Genomic DNA, 16,066 nt, shown 5'->3' with positions numbered 1-16,066 from the left:
CAGGGTGGCCCTGGCAAAACTCAGGTGGGGGCTGACCTTGGCCTACACCACCTGGAAAATCGCAGGGCCAACGCACCCAGTGGACAGCTACAGACCACATCAGAGCACCACCACCCTGCCCCTGCACAGCTGATCCTCCACAGAGGGCTGAGGTTGGTGGTCAGTGGTCATAGCCAGTCCTTGCAGCTTATGGGCCCTGTAAATCCCTCCCACTGACCTGCCAAGAGCAACCAAGGCTCAACTACAAGAGGAGGCTGTACTCAGCCCCCATGAAGGGCACACCTCAAGTACCCAGCTTGGGTGACAGGGGAGGCTGTGCCACTGAACCCTATAGGACTCCTACTACATTAGACCCCAATACAAAGACACAGAATCAAAGCAGCTCTACCTAATACACAGAAACAAAAACAGGGAAGCTGCCACAATTAGGAGACAAAGAAACATGGCCCAAATGAAAGATGAAAACTCCAGGAAAACTAAACAAGATGGAGATAAGCAATCTCTCAGATGCAGAGTTCAAAACACTGGTGATCAGAATGCTCAAGGAATTTAGTGAGGACCTCAACAGCATAAAAAAGACCCAGTCAGAAATGAAGTATACACTAATCAAAATAAAGAACAATTTACAAGGAAACAACAGTAGAGTGGATGAAGCCAAGAATCAAATCAATGATTTGGAACATGAAGAAGCAAAAAACAACCAATAAGAACAAGAAAAAAAGAGAATCAAAAAAAAAATGAGGATAGTATAAGCAGCCTCTGGGACAACTTGAGCAGCCCAACATTCCCATCACAGGGGTGCCAGAAGAGGAAGAGAAAGAGCAAGACATTGGAAATCTTTTTGAAAAAATAATGAAAGAAAACTTCCCTAAATTGGTGAAGGAAATAGACATACAAGTCCAGGAAGCACAGAGAGTCCCAGACAAGATGGATGCAAAGAGGCCCACTCCAAGACACATCATAATTAAAATGCCAAAGGTTAAAGAGAAAGAGACGGGAAGACGGGTGTGGGAGAATGGGTGGGAGGTGAGGGGATTAAGAAGCACAAATAGGTAGTTACGGAATAGCTAGGTGGGTGTAAAGTACAGCATAGGAAATGGAGCAGCCAAAGAACTTACTCATGTGGCCCATGGACAAGAACAATGGTGGGGAGATCAACTGAGGGAGTGGGGGGCCTGCTGGGTAGAGGGAGGCTAAGGCAGAAAAATCAGGACAACTGGAATAGCATAGTCAATGAAATATAATTTTTTTAAAAAGAAAGAAAAATGGGTAGCCATGGCCAGTGTAGCTGAGAGGGTTGGGCACTGCCCCACAAACCAAAAGGTTGCTGGTTCGATTCCCGGTCCGGGCACATGCCTGGGTTGCAGGTCAGGTCCTCATTGGAGCATGTGAGAGGCAGCTGATCGATGTTTCTCTCCCTCCCTTTCTCCCTCCCTTCCCCTCTCTCTAAGAATAAATAAATAAAATCTTTAAAAAAAAGAAAAATGGGCAAAGAATATAAAGGAGCAATTCAGAGAATTAAAATGACTAATGACTTCATGAGGAGACATTTAACTCTCATGATATTAAAAAACCAAAAAGAGTAAAAATGGTGTGCCATCTCATTTCTGCCTGTAAAAACGGGCAAAAACCACAACAACTGATACTCCCCAGCCGAGACGGGGGGGAGGCCACTCCCGGGGGTTGTCCCCAGTGGGACTCTACCTGCAAAGCCACCTGTGGACCCCTAACACAACGTGATGTGCATATGCACTTGACCTCCGCAGCTCCCAAGTCCTTGTACCCAATCATCTTGGTTCAAGTCTCGGCCCTGACAGATGCTGTGCAACCAACAGCGACGTGACCTCCTGTGCCTGCACTTCTGTGTCTGCAAAGTAGGGACCATAGGAGCACCTACCCCGCAGGCTTCCTAAGAAGACCGGCTGAGGGAATACCAGGAGAGCATGCAGAAAAGTACCTGGCACTTACGAAGGGCCACCTAGGTGTCTGTGGCATTGGCAATAATAACTTCCTTGTTTTTGCTAGTATGGAGCCTGCAGACATTCTCAGGCACGTGCACACAGAGCCCTGGATAAGGATGATCCCCGCAATGTTGCTTCTCATACAAAACGTGCTGGAAGAGAATGCAATGACTGTTCATCGGTAACGGTGTAACAAAATAGGTCGCATCCATAAAACAGCTTAAAACTACTTTAAAAGAATCAAGTAACACCCTGGTTGGTGTGACGCAGTGGACTGAGTGCCGGCCTGTGAACCAAAAAGTCGTGGGTTCGATTCCCAGTCGGGGCACATGCCTGGGTTGTGGGCCAGGTCCCCAGTAGGGGGCGCATGAGAGGCAACCGCACACTGATGTTTCTCTCCCTCTCTTTCTCCCTCCCTCCCCCCCTCTCTAAATATAAATAAATAAAATGTTTAAAAATTGTTTAAAAGAATTAACAATGATTAGTTTTGGATGATAAGAGTATAAATGATTGTTGTCATTCCCTTTGTTCTTTTCCGTGTTTCCTAAACTACCTCCATACATGCATTCCATTTGTTATCATGCTAAGAAAAGCTAGGTAATGACACAATTTTACAACTAGGTGGCGCCACCCTTAGGCCCCCTGGTGCCCCCATTCAGCCCCTTTTCTCCTCTCCAGGGTCCGGCTTCTTTGGGCGTTTGGTTGGATGGTGTTCCACTCTCCTCTGGGGATGGGAAACGCACAGGTAGATCGGGTGGGGGTGGGGCACCCAGGGAAAGCTGCCTGCCCTTGGGACTCATAGACTCCAAAGTCAAGAATGCTGCTGGCACCCTGGTCAGGTAGCTCAGCTGGTTAGAGTGTCGTCCTGAGAAGCCAAGGCTGCGGGTTCGATCCCCCGTCAGGGCACATAGGAGAACCAACCAATGAATGCACCAGTAAGCGTAGCAACAAATGGGTCTTCTTTTCTCTCGCATGCTTTAGGAATCAACCAGGAAAATAAAATAACTAAGAATGCTGGTGGCTGCCTTCGCTCTTGCACAGATAAGCCTTTGGAGTGAAACCCCAGGCCAGAGGCCAGCCACAAAGGGAGCGTCCTACAGAACAGTTGCCCTCTCGGGCTGTCCTTCCCGTCCCCACCTTCCCTCTGCCCGCTCCGAGCCCCTCTGCCTCACCAGGGAGAAAGCCCCTCTCAGGGTCCACGGCCAGCTCAGCGGCCACCTCCCCTCTGCAGCCTTTCCAACGTGGCCGGGGGCAGAGAGACACGGGCACCGTCTGTGAGTCAGGCCCAAATCAAAGTCATCTACGTCCGGGTGGAAAGTCTTGCTCTGGCTTGTGCTACTCTGCACTGAGTGAGTGAGTTTGTCGGGGCCTCAGTTTGCTCATCTGTGGAATGGGGTGATTACCATGGTTGGCCTCGGTGAACAGGAAAGACAATGGAAGAGGCAGCACGTGGTAGTGGGGGTGGAAGCACTGGAACCCCAGGGCCCCCCTGGAATGAAACAAGGTGCGTCGGGGAGTGGGGAGCTGGACTGGGCGACGAGAAGCCACACCGGGGACCGGGGTCCAAGGAAACAAAAATGAACCAAAAGTCTGACCACGTGACGCTGTGGTCTAGAGGGGAGATGGACACCCTCCTGTGCTGCGGCCGTGGAGCTGGGGGCACCGTGCTCGGCCCTGGGGGGCAGCAGACTGGTCAGGAAACGGCAGCACTTTCACCCATCTTGAAGAAGAGCCAGTTCGCTGGGGAGGGGGTGCCCAGAGGGGATGGGCACCCAGCTTAAAACAACAGCAATGAAGAGCAGGTGCCAGAGAAAGCAGCAGCACCTGGGAAGTTCCCAGAGTGGCAAAGGGCTTCAGTGGCTGGAGCATGCTGCAGCAGCGAGGGCTCATGCATTGTGCATGGGGCGGGGGGGCAGGGGAGCCGCTGGCTCCCCGGGCTTTACTGCGTGGGAGCCTCAGCCCATCTTACAGCAGAGAGGGCAAGCGAGAGGTTTAGGGTTTGCCTGGCAGTGTGGGAAACGGCCTGGGAGGGAGGAAGGGCAGCAGCGGGCAGTGCCAGGGACAGTGGGAGTGTGTGAGGAGCAGGCTGGGCTGCAGGGGAGAGAGCAGGGGTGGAGGGAACAGGACACGAGAGGAGGAAGAAGATCCAGGGGGAGGCCCCGGGCTCCGGCTTGGAGGACGAGGGACCGGCAAGGCCTGCAGAGGGACGACGTTGCCTTCTCCACGTCCCTTATCCGAGGAGAGGGCAGCTCTGCCCGCCTCCTCAGCCGCCTTCTGCTTCCCTGGATGCCTGCCTGGGGGCGTCCGACAAAGACCCCCAGGGCGGGCCGGGGCCGGTTATGGGCAAGAAGCAGGATGTGGTTGAACGAACCCAAGCGATCGTCTCTGAGAGTCGTCGGCACGAAGTCTCGAAACAAAAGGGGGAGAGTCTGGAAATCAAGTTCTCTTTCAGACGCCCGACTGCGACATTGGACACGGGTGTCTCCAGCCCCGTGGCGAATGCCGTCTGGCCTGTCCCTCCGAGCTTCGGGAGCCTGGCCCAGCTGGGCCGCTGCTCCCTATTGAAAAGCCGGGGCCCACACCGCAAGGACTGCTCCGTGAGTGACTGATGTCGGCCAGTGGCAGGAATCCAAGGGGCCGCCGGGAGGGTCAGGAAGCTGAAGGTGACAGCCCTTTTCTGGTCCCAAAGCAGCAGGGCGCCCGCCGCACGGCAGGCAGGCGGGGTGGGGCTGTCTGTGGGGCAGTGCGGAGCTCAGCCGGTCGGCACCCAGGCGGCCCAGGGGGAGACAATGCGACTGTTTCTTCCTCGAGTGGTGCCGCCCGTCTTGACACTGAGGGCATTGATGGGCTGGTTACCATGGGAACCCGAGCTGCCAATCCCATCCCCTGGAGCCCTCCTGACATCTGACAGCTGTTCACCCTCCACCTGCCTTCCCAGCACCGGACACGGGGCTTGCGCCTGGCGCCAGGTCTTCCAACCCCTCGGAGAGCAGAGCAGAGTCCCAAGGACATCGGGAAAGACCTGGGGTGTGGTGGGACTCGGGGAGCTGCTGCCCCCCGTCCTGTGCGCGCGGCTGACCTGGTCTGGAAGCACACTCGAGTGTCGCAGGGAGGGTCCTCCCCATGCACGGGCATAAGCCCAGGAGGGGCCCGGCCCACCCAGGGTGGCTCCAGAAAGCAAGGGACTCGATGTGAAAGTGGGAAGCGGAGTGGTGGGAGCCGGACCTGGCTGACCTCGCTTGCTCACAGAGCCTCGCTTCTCTCCCTCCCCTGCCTGCCCTCGGGGGCTCTCACAGGCAGGGGTCCTGTCCCATCTCTCGGGCCCCTCATTGAACCAAGGAGCCTGGGCCCGCTGGCCCCAGGCTGCCCTGGGCGTGACTTCTCGACCTCCAGAGAAACAGCAGTGTGAAAACTGACCACAGAGAGCAGATGGAGGACCGACCATGAACTGACTCGCCCAGGAGGCCCAGAGCGCAGCATCGGAAACAAATGGGGCGATGGTGTGTCCGTGGGGCTGAAGAGAGAGGGCCAGGGCTGCCGATGGCCAGGCAGGGTGAGGGGCTCGCCAGGCGGACCGGGAAAGCCATCCCAGGCAGAAAAGGGACGAGTGGGGGAGGCCCCAGTTGGCGGCAGCCGGGGACCTGAGAGCCACCCAGGAGGCCACAGGATGGGCTTGGTGACCGAACGGATGGGCAGGCAGGGGGCGGGGACTTCCAGACCCTGAGCTCAGGCACCGGGGACATGACGGGGACTTTTGGGGGCCATGCAGTGGAAGGAGTTTACAGCAAAGGATGGTCAGTCCAGTTGCTAAAGTGCAGAGCTTGAGCTGCTTGCAGAGCGCGGCATTCTGGGACGACCAGAAGGATCACAGTGTTCCCCCTCCCCCTCCGACATGGAGAGGTGTGAGTGAGCAAGCGGGTCTCACGCCAATGAGAGCAGCCAGGACTGGCTGTTCCGGACAAAACGCGGAAGAGGCAGCTGGGGGCCGAACGGCCTGATGGCCCACCCGTGGCTGAGAAGCAGACAGGACAAGCTCCACCTGCCAAAGGGGCCGAAGATGCATGGCCAGCGGGGCCGGGTGTGGGCTGGGCCCTGGCCTGTCGGTCACATGGCTCGAGACCTGCAGCAAAGTCCCATTGACCTGGACTCGAAGCCTCCTCGCTGTTCAACAGGCCTGGCGACCCCTGTGTGCAGGACCGGCTCGAGGCCCCGTTAGTGAGACCACCCGTGTGGGAAACGCCCACCGTGTACATGCACACGCTGGGACTGTCGTCAGCACCAAGGCCAAGCACAACCCAGAAGCCCCCCACGTGCAGGGGGCTGAGAGAAGCGGGCAGAGGCGCACCCGCCACCCACCTGGGCTATGGACGATCAGAGACACGACCTTCTGGAGGCTCAGTCTGAGCAGAGGCCCGGGGGGACCCCCCGTGGGTGAAGAGCCCCCGTGGCTCTCTTGCTGCCCAGAGTCCAAGGCCAGGCAGGAGGCCTCAGCAGGGTCTTCAGGGTCAAGAGCTCTGTGTCTCTGATCTGCGCCCTTGGTTCCTGCCTGGAGAAGTTCTGTCCTTTCTCGTGGACCAATCAGTGGAGCCGTCCCTACTGGCCCGGCTCTAAGACTGCCCCCAGGTATCTTCCTGGCTCCCCTGGCTTCGGTCACCTCCGTCCACCACACCTCCAATGACGTACAAGGGCGGTCCATGCAAAAAACAAAATCCTGTCCATTTAAATCTGACCCTCTGATTCAAGATGTCAAATGAGAGGGTGCCCTGGCTAGCTGGCTCAGTTTATTGCAGCGTTGTCTCGTATACCAAACGGCTGAGGGTTTGATCCCCGGCCGGGGCACATGCCTGCGTTGCAGGTTCGATCCCAGGTCAGGGTGCATGCAGGAGGCAGCGGATCGATGTTTCTGTCTCGCATCAATGTTTCTCAATGTCTCTCTCTCTCTCCCTCCCCCTTCCTCTCGTTCTAAAATCAATCAAGATATCCCTGGGGGAGAATAAAAAAATACAAGGGTGATGCTGTATGCTATCGCATCACAATTCCACTCCTGTCTGCACAGCCCCAGCCCCGCACCCACGCATGACCCCTCTCTCTGCAGGCCGGCCACAGCTCCCGGCTCACAGCACAGAGGCACGGCAGCCTGCGACCAGCCATTGGCCCCGGGGAACTGGGTCACAGGTGAGTGCTATTCTGGGCTTCCCCTTGTCCCTCCCAACCTGCCGGCACTCGGGTGGGTTGGAAAAAGTTCCGGTCCCGTATTTCAACACCTGGCGGAGCGTCAGCTGGTACGGACAGCTCTGCAGCTCGACAATTTTGTTCGCGCTGACGAGGGAATCAGGCAGGCCCACCTGAAATTCTGGGCCGGGTACGGCCCGCTCGGCAGCTATTTTAAGGAGAACTATTTCGGGCGCGTTGAAAATCACGTAAGGCTCTTACCTCTTTTAGGCCCCTGGCCGTCAGCCTGCCCTTTTGTGCTGAGACTCACAACCAACAAATTAGCTCAATACCTCAGGCAAAGCAAAAACAGCCAGGGACGGCGTGGTGCCTACCTGCCACCCTCAGATAAACATCACCCTGGCTGGTGTGGCTCAGTGGATGGAGCACCGGCCTGTGGACCAAAGGGTCGCCGGTGCGATTCCCAGTCAGAGCACATGCCTGGGTTGCAGGCCAGGTCCCCAGTAGGGGGTGCCTGAGCTATTGCAAGTTGGTGTGTGAGACTGTCTGGTTGGCACCCTCTCACACGGACAACCTGTATGTTCTGCATGCCGTCACTGTTGCAGGGAACAACGCGAGTGGGTGAGAGTGAGGACCACGGCCAGGCCCAGGGAGAGGCTGGCGGCTGGGAGCTGGGGCTCCTGAGCTCCAGGGCCCACCCCTGTCCACAGAGCCCCCCCTCATCTACAGCTCCTTCCTGAATAAGCAGACCATCCTGGCCCAGGAGGTCTCACACTGGGGAGTCTGACCCTGTACAGGCCATGGATACGCTTCCCACGGAGCAGGAAGTATATGCCTGTATACACCACCATAGGAAATGCATTCTTTTCTTTAATCCTCACCCAAGAGCACGCTTTAGAAACACAGGTAGAGAGGGAGAGAGAGAGAGAAACATTAACATGAGAATCATTCATCAGTTGCCTCCCCTATGCACCCCAAACTGGGGATCGAACCCGAACATGTCACCTAGGCAGGTCTTGTGACTGGGAACCGAACCTTCGACCCTTTGCTTCGCAGGACGACACTCCAACCAACTGAGCCACACCAGTCAGAGCCATATGTAATATATTCTGATGCCAAGAGAGAAAAGTGCAAAATGCTTAAACACTATTTTGCATATAGTTTATATATATTCTATGTACACACACACACCTATATATGTATAGTATGAGTCAGAACACTGCAGGTAAAGTTTGACATTCCTCTCCCTAGTTTCTGTCCACTCCCTCCCTCCGCACAGGCCACCACCAACTAGAATTCGGTGGGAATCCTTCCTATGCGTGCAGGCATTCATAAATAATAGAGACCTGCTTTGTGTGATTTCAAAAGCTCGCATGCACGCTATCATACTGTTCATCTACACCTTGCCTTTTTCGCTCCGCCCGCTTTTTGAGATTTATCTGCGCAGATCCGTATCTGCTTAATTCCTTTCTAATGACGGTGTGCAACTCCCCGGCGTGATTTATTTTTCCATCTTCCTACCGATGGGTATTCCGATTGGGTCTCCCCGCATTTAAAAAAAATGCCTGTGGACATTCCTAGACACGTCTCTTTAGGCACACATGCAAGAACTTCTCTCCTAGGTGTGAACTCGCTGCTGCGACTCCACCTCACGTCAAGTCTTTTTCCAGTGGCACTGGAACCTTCCCACGGCCCTGCATCTTTGCCAATGCTCGACGCTAGCGCTGCTCCACGGTGGCCAATCTGATAGCTGTGAGGTAGCATTATGATTATTGCCTTAAACTTCGCCCTGGCAGGTGTGGCTCAGTGGATGGAGCACTGGCCTGAGCACCAGAGGGTCACGGGTTTGATTCCCAGTCAGGGTACAAGCCTGGGTTGCAGGCCAGCTTCCCCAGTAGGGGGTGCACAAGAGGCAACCACACATGAATGTTTCTCTCTCTTCCTTTTTCTCCCTCTCTTCCCCTCTCTAAAAATAAATAAATAAAATCTTTTTTTAAAGATTTTATTTATTTATTTCATTTTTAGGGAGGGAAGGGAGAGAGAGAGAGAGAGGGAGAGAAACATCAATGTGCGGTTGCTGGGGGTTATGGCCTGCAACCCAGGAATGTACCCTGGCTGGGAATCGAACCTGGGACACTTTGGTTCCCAGCCCACGCTCAATCCACTGAGCTACGCCAGCCAGGGCTAAATAAAATCTTTTAAAAAATTAAATGAAAAAAAACTGGACCACCCCAATAACTCTGAGGGAGGCTAGATGCCCTTTCTCACGTTTACCAGCCACTTGGATTTCTTCTTCACCCAAGTCCCTATGGATGTACTTCCCACTTTTCTACCTGGGATTTATCTTTTTCTTATTGGTACAATGATCTTGGTCACTGATACACTTTTTGATGCATAGCTTTTAAAATAATCCACGCACTCACCTGGTCGTGGCGTGTTACACTGTTCCTAGTCTATCCTTGCTTTTTAACCTTGTTTTATCTTTGTTACACAGGCCTTCTAACGTATTGATCGTTGCCTTTTATTTATTCTTTTTGCACTTTAAGGAATCCTTCCCTTTCCCCGTGTCATAAAGGCATTCCTCCACTCAAGTCACTTCTAAAAGTGCTACAGACGATCTGGAATTTACTGTCATGCGTGTGAGTGAAGATCTGATTGGTTTTTTTTCCTTGTGAAGAGTCATTTCTTTTAGTTCTGTTTATTGACTTGCCTGGCCTTCTGCACCTGTTTGTAACTCTTCTGCTCACACCCACAAGCTGCTCTGTTTGCCTGGGTCCGGGTCAATTCCAGGACGGGCAGGACCATCGCAGGGCCAAGGTCAACCGGTTGTGATGACCATGGCATAATGGTAAGTTCCCCTGGCGGACAGAGTGCACCCCCTTCCCTTCCCGTTCCTTCTCCTCAGACTCGTCTCCGATGTTCTGGGGCCTCCCTCTCCCATCTGAAGTTTAGATTTCATCCGTGTGGCTTTGCAGCCCATATAATATCCTGTCGCTGCTTCAACTAGATTACATTGAATGTACAGATTAACTTGGGGGCACCTGTGATAGTTGGTCCTCCCATCCATGAACATAATCTAGCCCTCCGATATTTGGGCCTTCTGTTATCAGTCCTCATTTGAATGGTTTCAAATTTTCTCCCTCAAAATCTCACTCTTTAAAATAGAGTTTATTTATTTATTATTCGAGAGAGGGGAAGGGAGAGAGAAAGAGAGGGAGAGAAACAGCAATGTGTGGTTGCCCCTTGTGCGCCCCCTACTGGAGACCTGACCCACAATGCAGACATATGCCCTGACTGGGAATCAAACCTGTGACTCTTTGATTCGCAGGCCAGTGCTCCATCCACTGAGCCCCACCAGCCAGGGCCAAAGTCTCACTTTTTAAAAGATTCATTCCTAAGTATCTAATAGCTTTTATGCCTCAGTGAATTGTAATGTCTTTTATCTTCTCAGATGTTGCTGTTGTAAAGTTATAGCTTTTAAAAAAAGATTTTATTTAGTTGTTGGTTTATTTATTTATCTTAGAGAGGGAGTAAGAGAGGGAGAAACAGCGAGACAAACATCTATGTGCGATACATGCCAATCGGTTGCCTCGAGAGTGCCCCCTACTGGGGAATCTGGCCTACAACCCAGGCATGTGCCCTGACTGGGAATCGAACCAGCGACCCTTTGGTTCACCGGCCGACACTCAATCCACTGAGCCACACCAACCAGAGCTGTAAAGTCACTGTTGATCAGGCAACCTGCTGAACTCTGCTAGACCTAACACTTAACTTGTATTTGACTATCCATGCAGCTAGTTATGTCATCTGTCAACAGTGACATCGGACTCTTCCAAAGTTTTATCCTTTTTTTTTAAGCCGTGGTGCATTGTGGGGGAGACCTCTAGGACAAGGACAAATGGAAGAGCAAGAAGAGGCCAGTTTGTCTCATTCCTGGCGACGCATAGTTTTGAATGGACAAGACCCAGAGCTTTCATCAGATTTCCAAAGGGATCCGTGATTCCAGCAAGGTGAATAACCACAGGCCTAAATTCCCTTTGCACCCACGTGACATCGACGGGACCAGGTTATCGGGTGAACGAAGGAAGAAAGGAAAACTGCCAGGCCAGAACGCACAGGCGTGCTGGGACCCACGACAAAAGCGGGACTGTGAGTCCAGGCAGGTACCAGTAGCGCTAATTGCCCATTAAGGGTTTAGGGAAAGGCACACAAAGAAGACCTCAGACCGGAGGAGGCGGCGGGAGACGAGGAGCCGGGACTATAATGGCCAGAGGGAACACACTCGCTCACTGTACGTTCCCTCCGACAAAGAGCGGCCATCCCTGGCCTCGCCTCGGTTTACTCACCCGTAAATCAAAGCTAAGAATATCTCCCCCTTATTTATGAGTCACAAATTCTCCTGGCTGGAAAGGCAAAGGAGGTTTTTAAAGAGTTCTCATTGAGTAGGTAGAGTCTGCAACGCTCGGGGCCTTTTCCACATTAGAAGCGCACGGAGGGGGAGGGGCGGGGGAAAAGCTGGTTCGGGAACCAGGAGGAGTGGGCCCTCCTTGAGCAATCCCTCGCAGGCACCCGCACGCACACGCACGTGCCGCGGAGACAGAGCGTGTCCCCCACGAGCGGACCCCTCAGTCTGTGAACGTCTCCCCAGTGCCACCTCCAGCACCGTGCCTACCAACCTGAGTGACCCGGCTGGGTGGAGTCTGCTGTACAGAGCTGAGGGTGGGGGGGGGGGGGCTCTGAGAGACCCCCCCCCACCATGTCCCAGGTGCACACCGGGAGGAACCATCTCTCCCACAGGCAAAATGAGCGGCAGCAGACTCGGGGAGTCTGACAGGGCTTGTTCCGAAGAGCCAGCATGTTTAATTCATTCTGCGGAGAGAGACTGTGTGTGTGTGTGTGTGTGTGTGTGTGTGTGTGTGCATGGTGGGGGGGTGTCCCTGGGCCTCTGTCTGGGAGCTCCCAGCCCAACTTCAGCTCCCCTCTGCCCCTGTGATCACAGTTGCCAGAAACCCAGGCGCTTTGTAATTTACCGTGCAGTTTAAGAGCCACTTCGGGCTGAAGACAAATCGCTGGGCCACCTGGGTAGCGCAGCCAAGTGTGGCAGCAGCGGGGGGTGGGGGCGGGGGGGGGGGACCCCCAGGGCAAGCACAGGGAGCAACGAACGGGAGGGAGCCCTGAGGATCGCCACCTTCCGTCTGGGCCATCCTCCAGGGAGATTCAGGAACTCCAGGCAGACCCGGGCCCGTGCTACCCAGAGCCAAACTCTCCGATCACAGCATGTTCCAGGAGACCTGACCGGCCAGAGAGACGAAAATACACACAGACGATGAGGTGGCGTTCCTTCAGACACCCTTTGACCCGCTGACCCTCCGACCCTTCCGATGACAGAAGCCGCTTTTCCGGAAGGCCGCCCCCAGGACATGAGCAGCGCCCGGAGAGAGCCTCGGGGTGCAGGAGAGACGTCACACAGCAGACCAGCGCCTCGCTACACTTTGCTGGCTTCTGCCACCGACACGATGGAACCCAGCGTAACTCGAAGCACTGGGGGTTGAGTTATGAGCTGGCGGGTCCCTGTCACTTCCCTTGATCCGCCGAATGTGCAGTTTGTGGGAGATTTGTTAACTGCACCCAGAGGTCCCCCTGTGGGACTTCACTCTGCACGGGACAGAAGTCAGGACCGGCCCCTGCCCCGCCCCGCCCCCCACTGCCACGCCGCAGGGCTGAGGCATGAAAAAGGGACCTGGCTTTGGTGGTTCTTTGGGGCTCCTCGGCCTCCATGCCCAGGTCTTGCCCTGTCTTGCTAAGGGACAGCATCTGCTGAGACCGAGGGAGGCTCCGGCTCACTGACCCAGTCAGGCCCAGCCTGGGGCTTTGCTACCCCTCAAGGCAGCATCAGCCAGCAACTTGTTGCCTGGTGACACACTGTTCCGACTCCGCGGAAGAAGATAGGAAATGACTTGCCTAAGGTCACCCGGCTGGTGTGTGCAGAGCTGTCTCTGAGCCTCCGCGGAAGCCCAGAAACAAAGCAAATTGCTCCAGCCCCAGGCCATGGCAGCGGCGTTGTAAACACAAGACCCCCGTCTGCAGCCCCTGTCCCAGCTGCTGGGTCCCAAGCTGTCCGGAAAGCCTCTCTGATAGCGATTCCCCAGCACAGGCACCAGGAGGTGCTCCCTCCAGGACCCGGAGGGGGCGGGCACTGAGGGGGCAGGGGTCTCGGGGAGGCCAGGCCACGCGTGCCCCGGTCTGTCACCCAAAAGCCGCCAGACCCCCAGGGCACGCGCCCTCAGGGCCCAGTGCCCCTCGCCAGGGCAGAAAGTCGCGGGTCCAAGAGAGCTTGTGGGGAAGTGAGCGGCCGGGTCACGGAGGACAGCGCCCGCGGACAGAGCGCGGCGCCCTACACGCCTCCCACTTCGGGCCGGCCAGGCAGGTGTCCGCGCCGGGTCACCCCGCCCGGGGAGCTGCCCTCGGCTCGCCGGGCCTGCGTGGGCATGGGCAGGGGTCACCTGGTCGTCCCCGCCCAGCGTCCGGCGAGCCGCGCTCCCGGGTGACTCCCCACACGGTGCCTCGGCCACCCCCACCGCGCGGGCCGAGCGCCCGGGACCCCTGCCCAGGCGGCCGGGAAAGTTTTGGGCGCGCGGGGCCGGTCGCACTCACCTGGCCCAAGTTGAGGTAGCCGTGCGCCGCGGCCACGCGGTCCGCCTCGGCCGGGCCGCCCAGCACTTGCACTGCCCAGTGGTTGGTGTAGACGGCGCGCGGCGACCGCGCGGGGCAGGCGGCGGGCAACGCGAGCAGCAGCAGCAGCCAGCGGCAGGGGCGCGGCGCCAGCGGCCGGAGCCCGGGCCCGCGGGGGCCCCCCGCGTCCTCGGCGGCGGCGGCGGCCCGGGGCGGCGGCCGGGGCCCGGGCGCAGGCGGCGCGCGCGGAGGCATGGCAGCGGCAGGCTCGCGCGGCGCCCGAGCGGCGAGTGCGCCGGGGGGTGGGGTGCCGCCTTTTAAAGCCGCTCCGCGCCGGGGAAGCGCCGCCGCAGCGGGCGGGAGCGAGGGAGGAGGAGGCGGCCGCCGCGCGCTCCCGCCCGCGCGGCCCGGTGGCGCCCCTGGGCCCGCGCTCGTGCCGCCCGCACCCGGTCCCGCCGCACGAGCCCGGGGACCCGAAACGCCCCCCACCGGGAACTTCTGGCAGACTTTTGGGGCTCTCGGGACGCAGGCACAGACACAGGGCGCCCGGAGCGGCGGCCTTGGCCCCGCCTGATCTACGGGGAGCCCCGAGGGAGGGCCCTGGGGGCATCCTAGGTGAGTGCGTCGCCACCGTGATGGGGACAGGCCGCGCCCTCCCACCTGTTGGGCGGCATTCTGGAGGCCTGGTCCACCTGGTCGGGTCTGACCTCCTTCACGGGTGGCCTTGCTCATCTCCGCGCCATGCAGTGGGTTTGCGGAGGGCCTAGGCTCTAGGGGACAGAAGCCACGAGGAGGGACGGGGTCATGACACTGCCCCGTCTCCCCCAAAGGAGACCCGATGGGGAAGAAGCGCGCTGAGCGGAGCAAAGACATCAGACACGTCAGCTGGGTTCAGAGAGGGTCCAGGAGACACCTAGCGGCCCGGAGGGAAGCGCCAGCCCACCCCGGGAGGCCGGCGGTGCAGGTGAATCCTGAGCCGCCTCCGCTCCTCCTCCGTGTCCTCGGTGTCTGTGGGATCTTGGAGAGCGCAGCGCTGCACCCGCAGCCGTGCGTGTGTGTGTGTGTGTGTGTGTGTGTGACAACAGTATCTGCCCTGTAGGGCTGTTTGGAAGGTGACATGAGGTCTTGGCATGTCATAAGCTGTCGATAAATGTTTGCGCTGATGAACCCGGGGCCTGCCCCATGATGGGTGTTCGCTAGAGGTGAAGAGACTTGGGAAAACACCCACTGTGCGGGCGTCCGTCCGTGGGAAAGCCGGGTGAGCGGCTCCCGCGAGGCTGCCTGCAGATAATGACGCGCTGCATCCCGGAGAATGACAGCAATGTTCCCACGCGGACGAGCCCACGGCGAGAGGCGAGGCTGGCTTCAGGATCTCAGGATTTGGGGCTCCGTTCCTCCCGAATCCTGGGCCCATGGGGCCCCCTGTGGAAAGTGGAAAGTCGGCCTTTACCCTGGTTCCTAGGGAAGGAAGGGGGAAGCACACAGGCAGAGGAGGCCTTGGGGGTGGAAGAGGGGGCTGATATGGGGCTCCGTTTCCAGAGCGTTTGGTGCTGTACGGAACTCGCTTGAGCCTGCTAGAGGGTGGTGGGCGATGAGCGGTGGGACAGGCCCCGGGGGGAGAGCAGGGCCCGTGCAGGTGGCTTTCCCAGGTCCCCTCCAGCCTCCCTCTCAGGAGCCCTGTGGTTTCGTAACCCACATGATTCATTCCCTCTGCTGCCGTGACTCACCCCGGCGCAGGTGGGAGAGACGGAGGCGTGCCGGAGGCGTGGCGGAGGCCCTGGGGACGAGCCAAATCCTCCTTCACCCGGGCTCCTGCCCAGGGCCTCTCTTGGAACCCGGGGACGGATTTGCCAAATGTTCTGCCCTTTCTTTCCGTACTGGATTGGACTTCTGCCCCTGCCCTCCCCTGGCCCCGTGGGGTCAGCTCCCCGGGCAGACAGACACTCAGGGCTGTCCAGGCCCTGTGGGCCCCTCCTGCCAACAGCCTGGACACCCCCCAGCCTGCCCACCCAAGAGAGAGGAGATCCTAACAGAAACCCTGATGCCCTGGAGGAGGGCCACTGGGCTGAGGGTCTCTGGAGGAGGGGGACGCTGGATTAGAGGTCTCGCTCTGTCACCAGCAACCCACCTGGGCAACACCTGTCCCCTTTCTGAGCCGTTGGCTGGGCCATCTGTCAACCCTGTCCCTCCTTCAAGCATGTGGCCGTCTTCAAGGTAACACTCCCCTGCACATCATCCGACTTTTTATGAAGCAGCTTCTG

General features: G+C 57.3%; 1 protein-coding gene across 1 annotated transcript in view; it reads right to left on the bottom strand.

Annotated features, from left to right (window-relative positions):
* Positions 1–14,075, bottom strand: part of PCSK6 (proprotein convertase subtilisin/kexin type 6) — a 132,635-nt gene extending 118,560 nt beyond the window's left edge. The window contains 1 exon segment of the mRNA XM_036012950.1: positions 13,788–14,075. Coding sequence (XP_035868843.1) covers positions 13,788–14,060 — 273 coding nt within the window. The 5' untranslated portion in view covers positions 14,061–14,075.
* Positions 14,076–16,066: the final 1,991 nt, after the last annotated feature.

Source organism: Phyllostomus discolor, chromosome 12 (genome assembly GCF_004126475.2).
Source record: "Phyllostomus discolor isolate MPI-MPIP mPhyDis1 chromosome 12, mPhyDis1.pri.v3, whole genome shotgun sequence".
In the NCBI taxonomy this organism is placed as follows: Eukaryota; Metazoa; Chordata; class Mammalia; order Chiroptera; family Phyllostomidae; genus Phyllostomus; species Phyllostomus discolor.
This window is presented reverse-complemented; position numbering and strand designations above follow the sequence as displayed.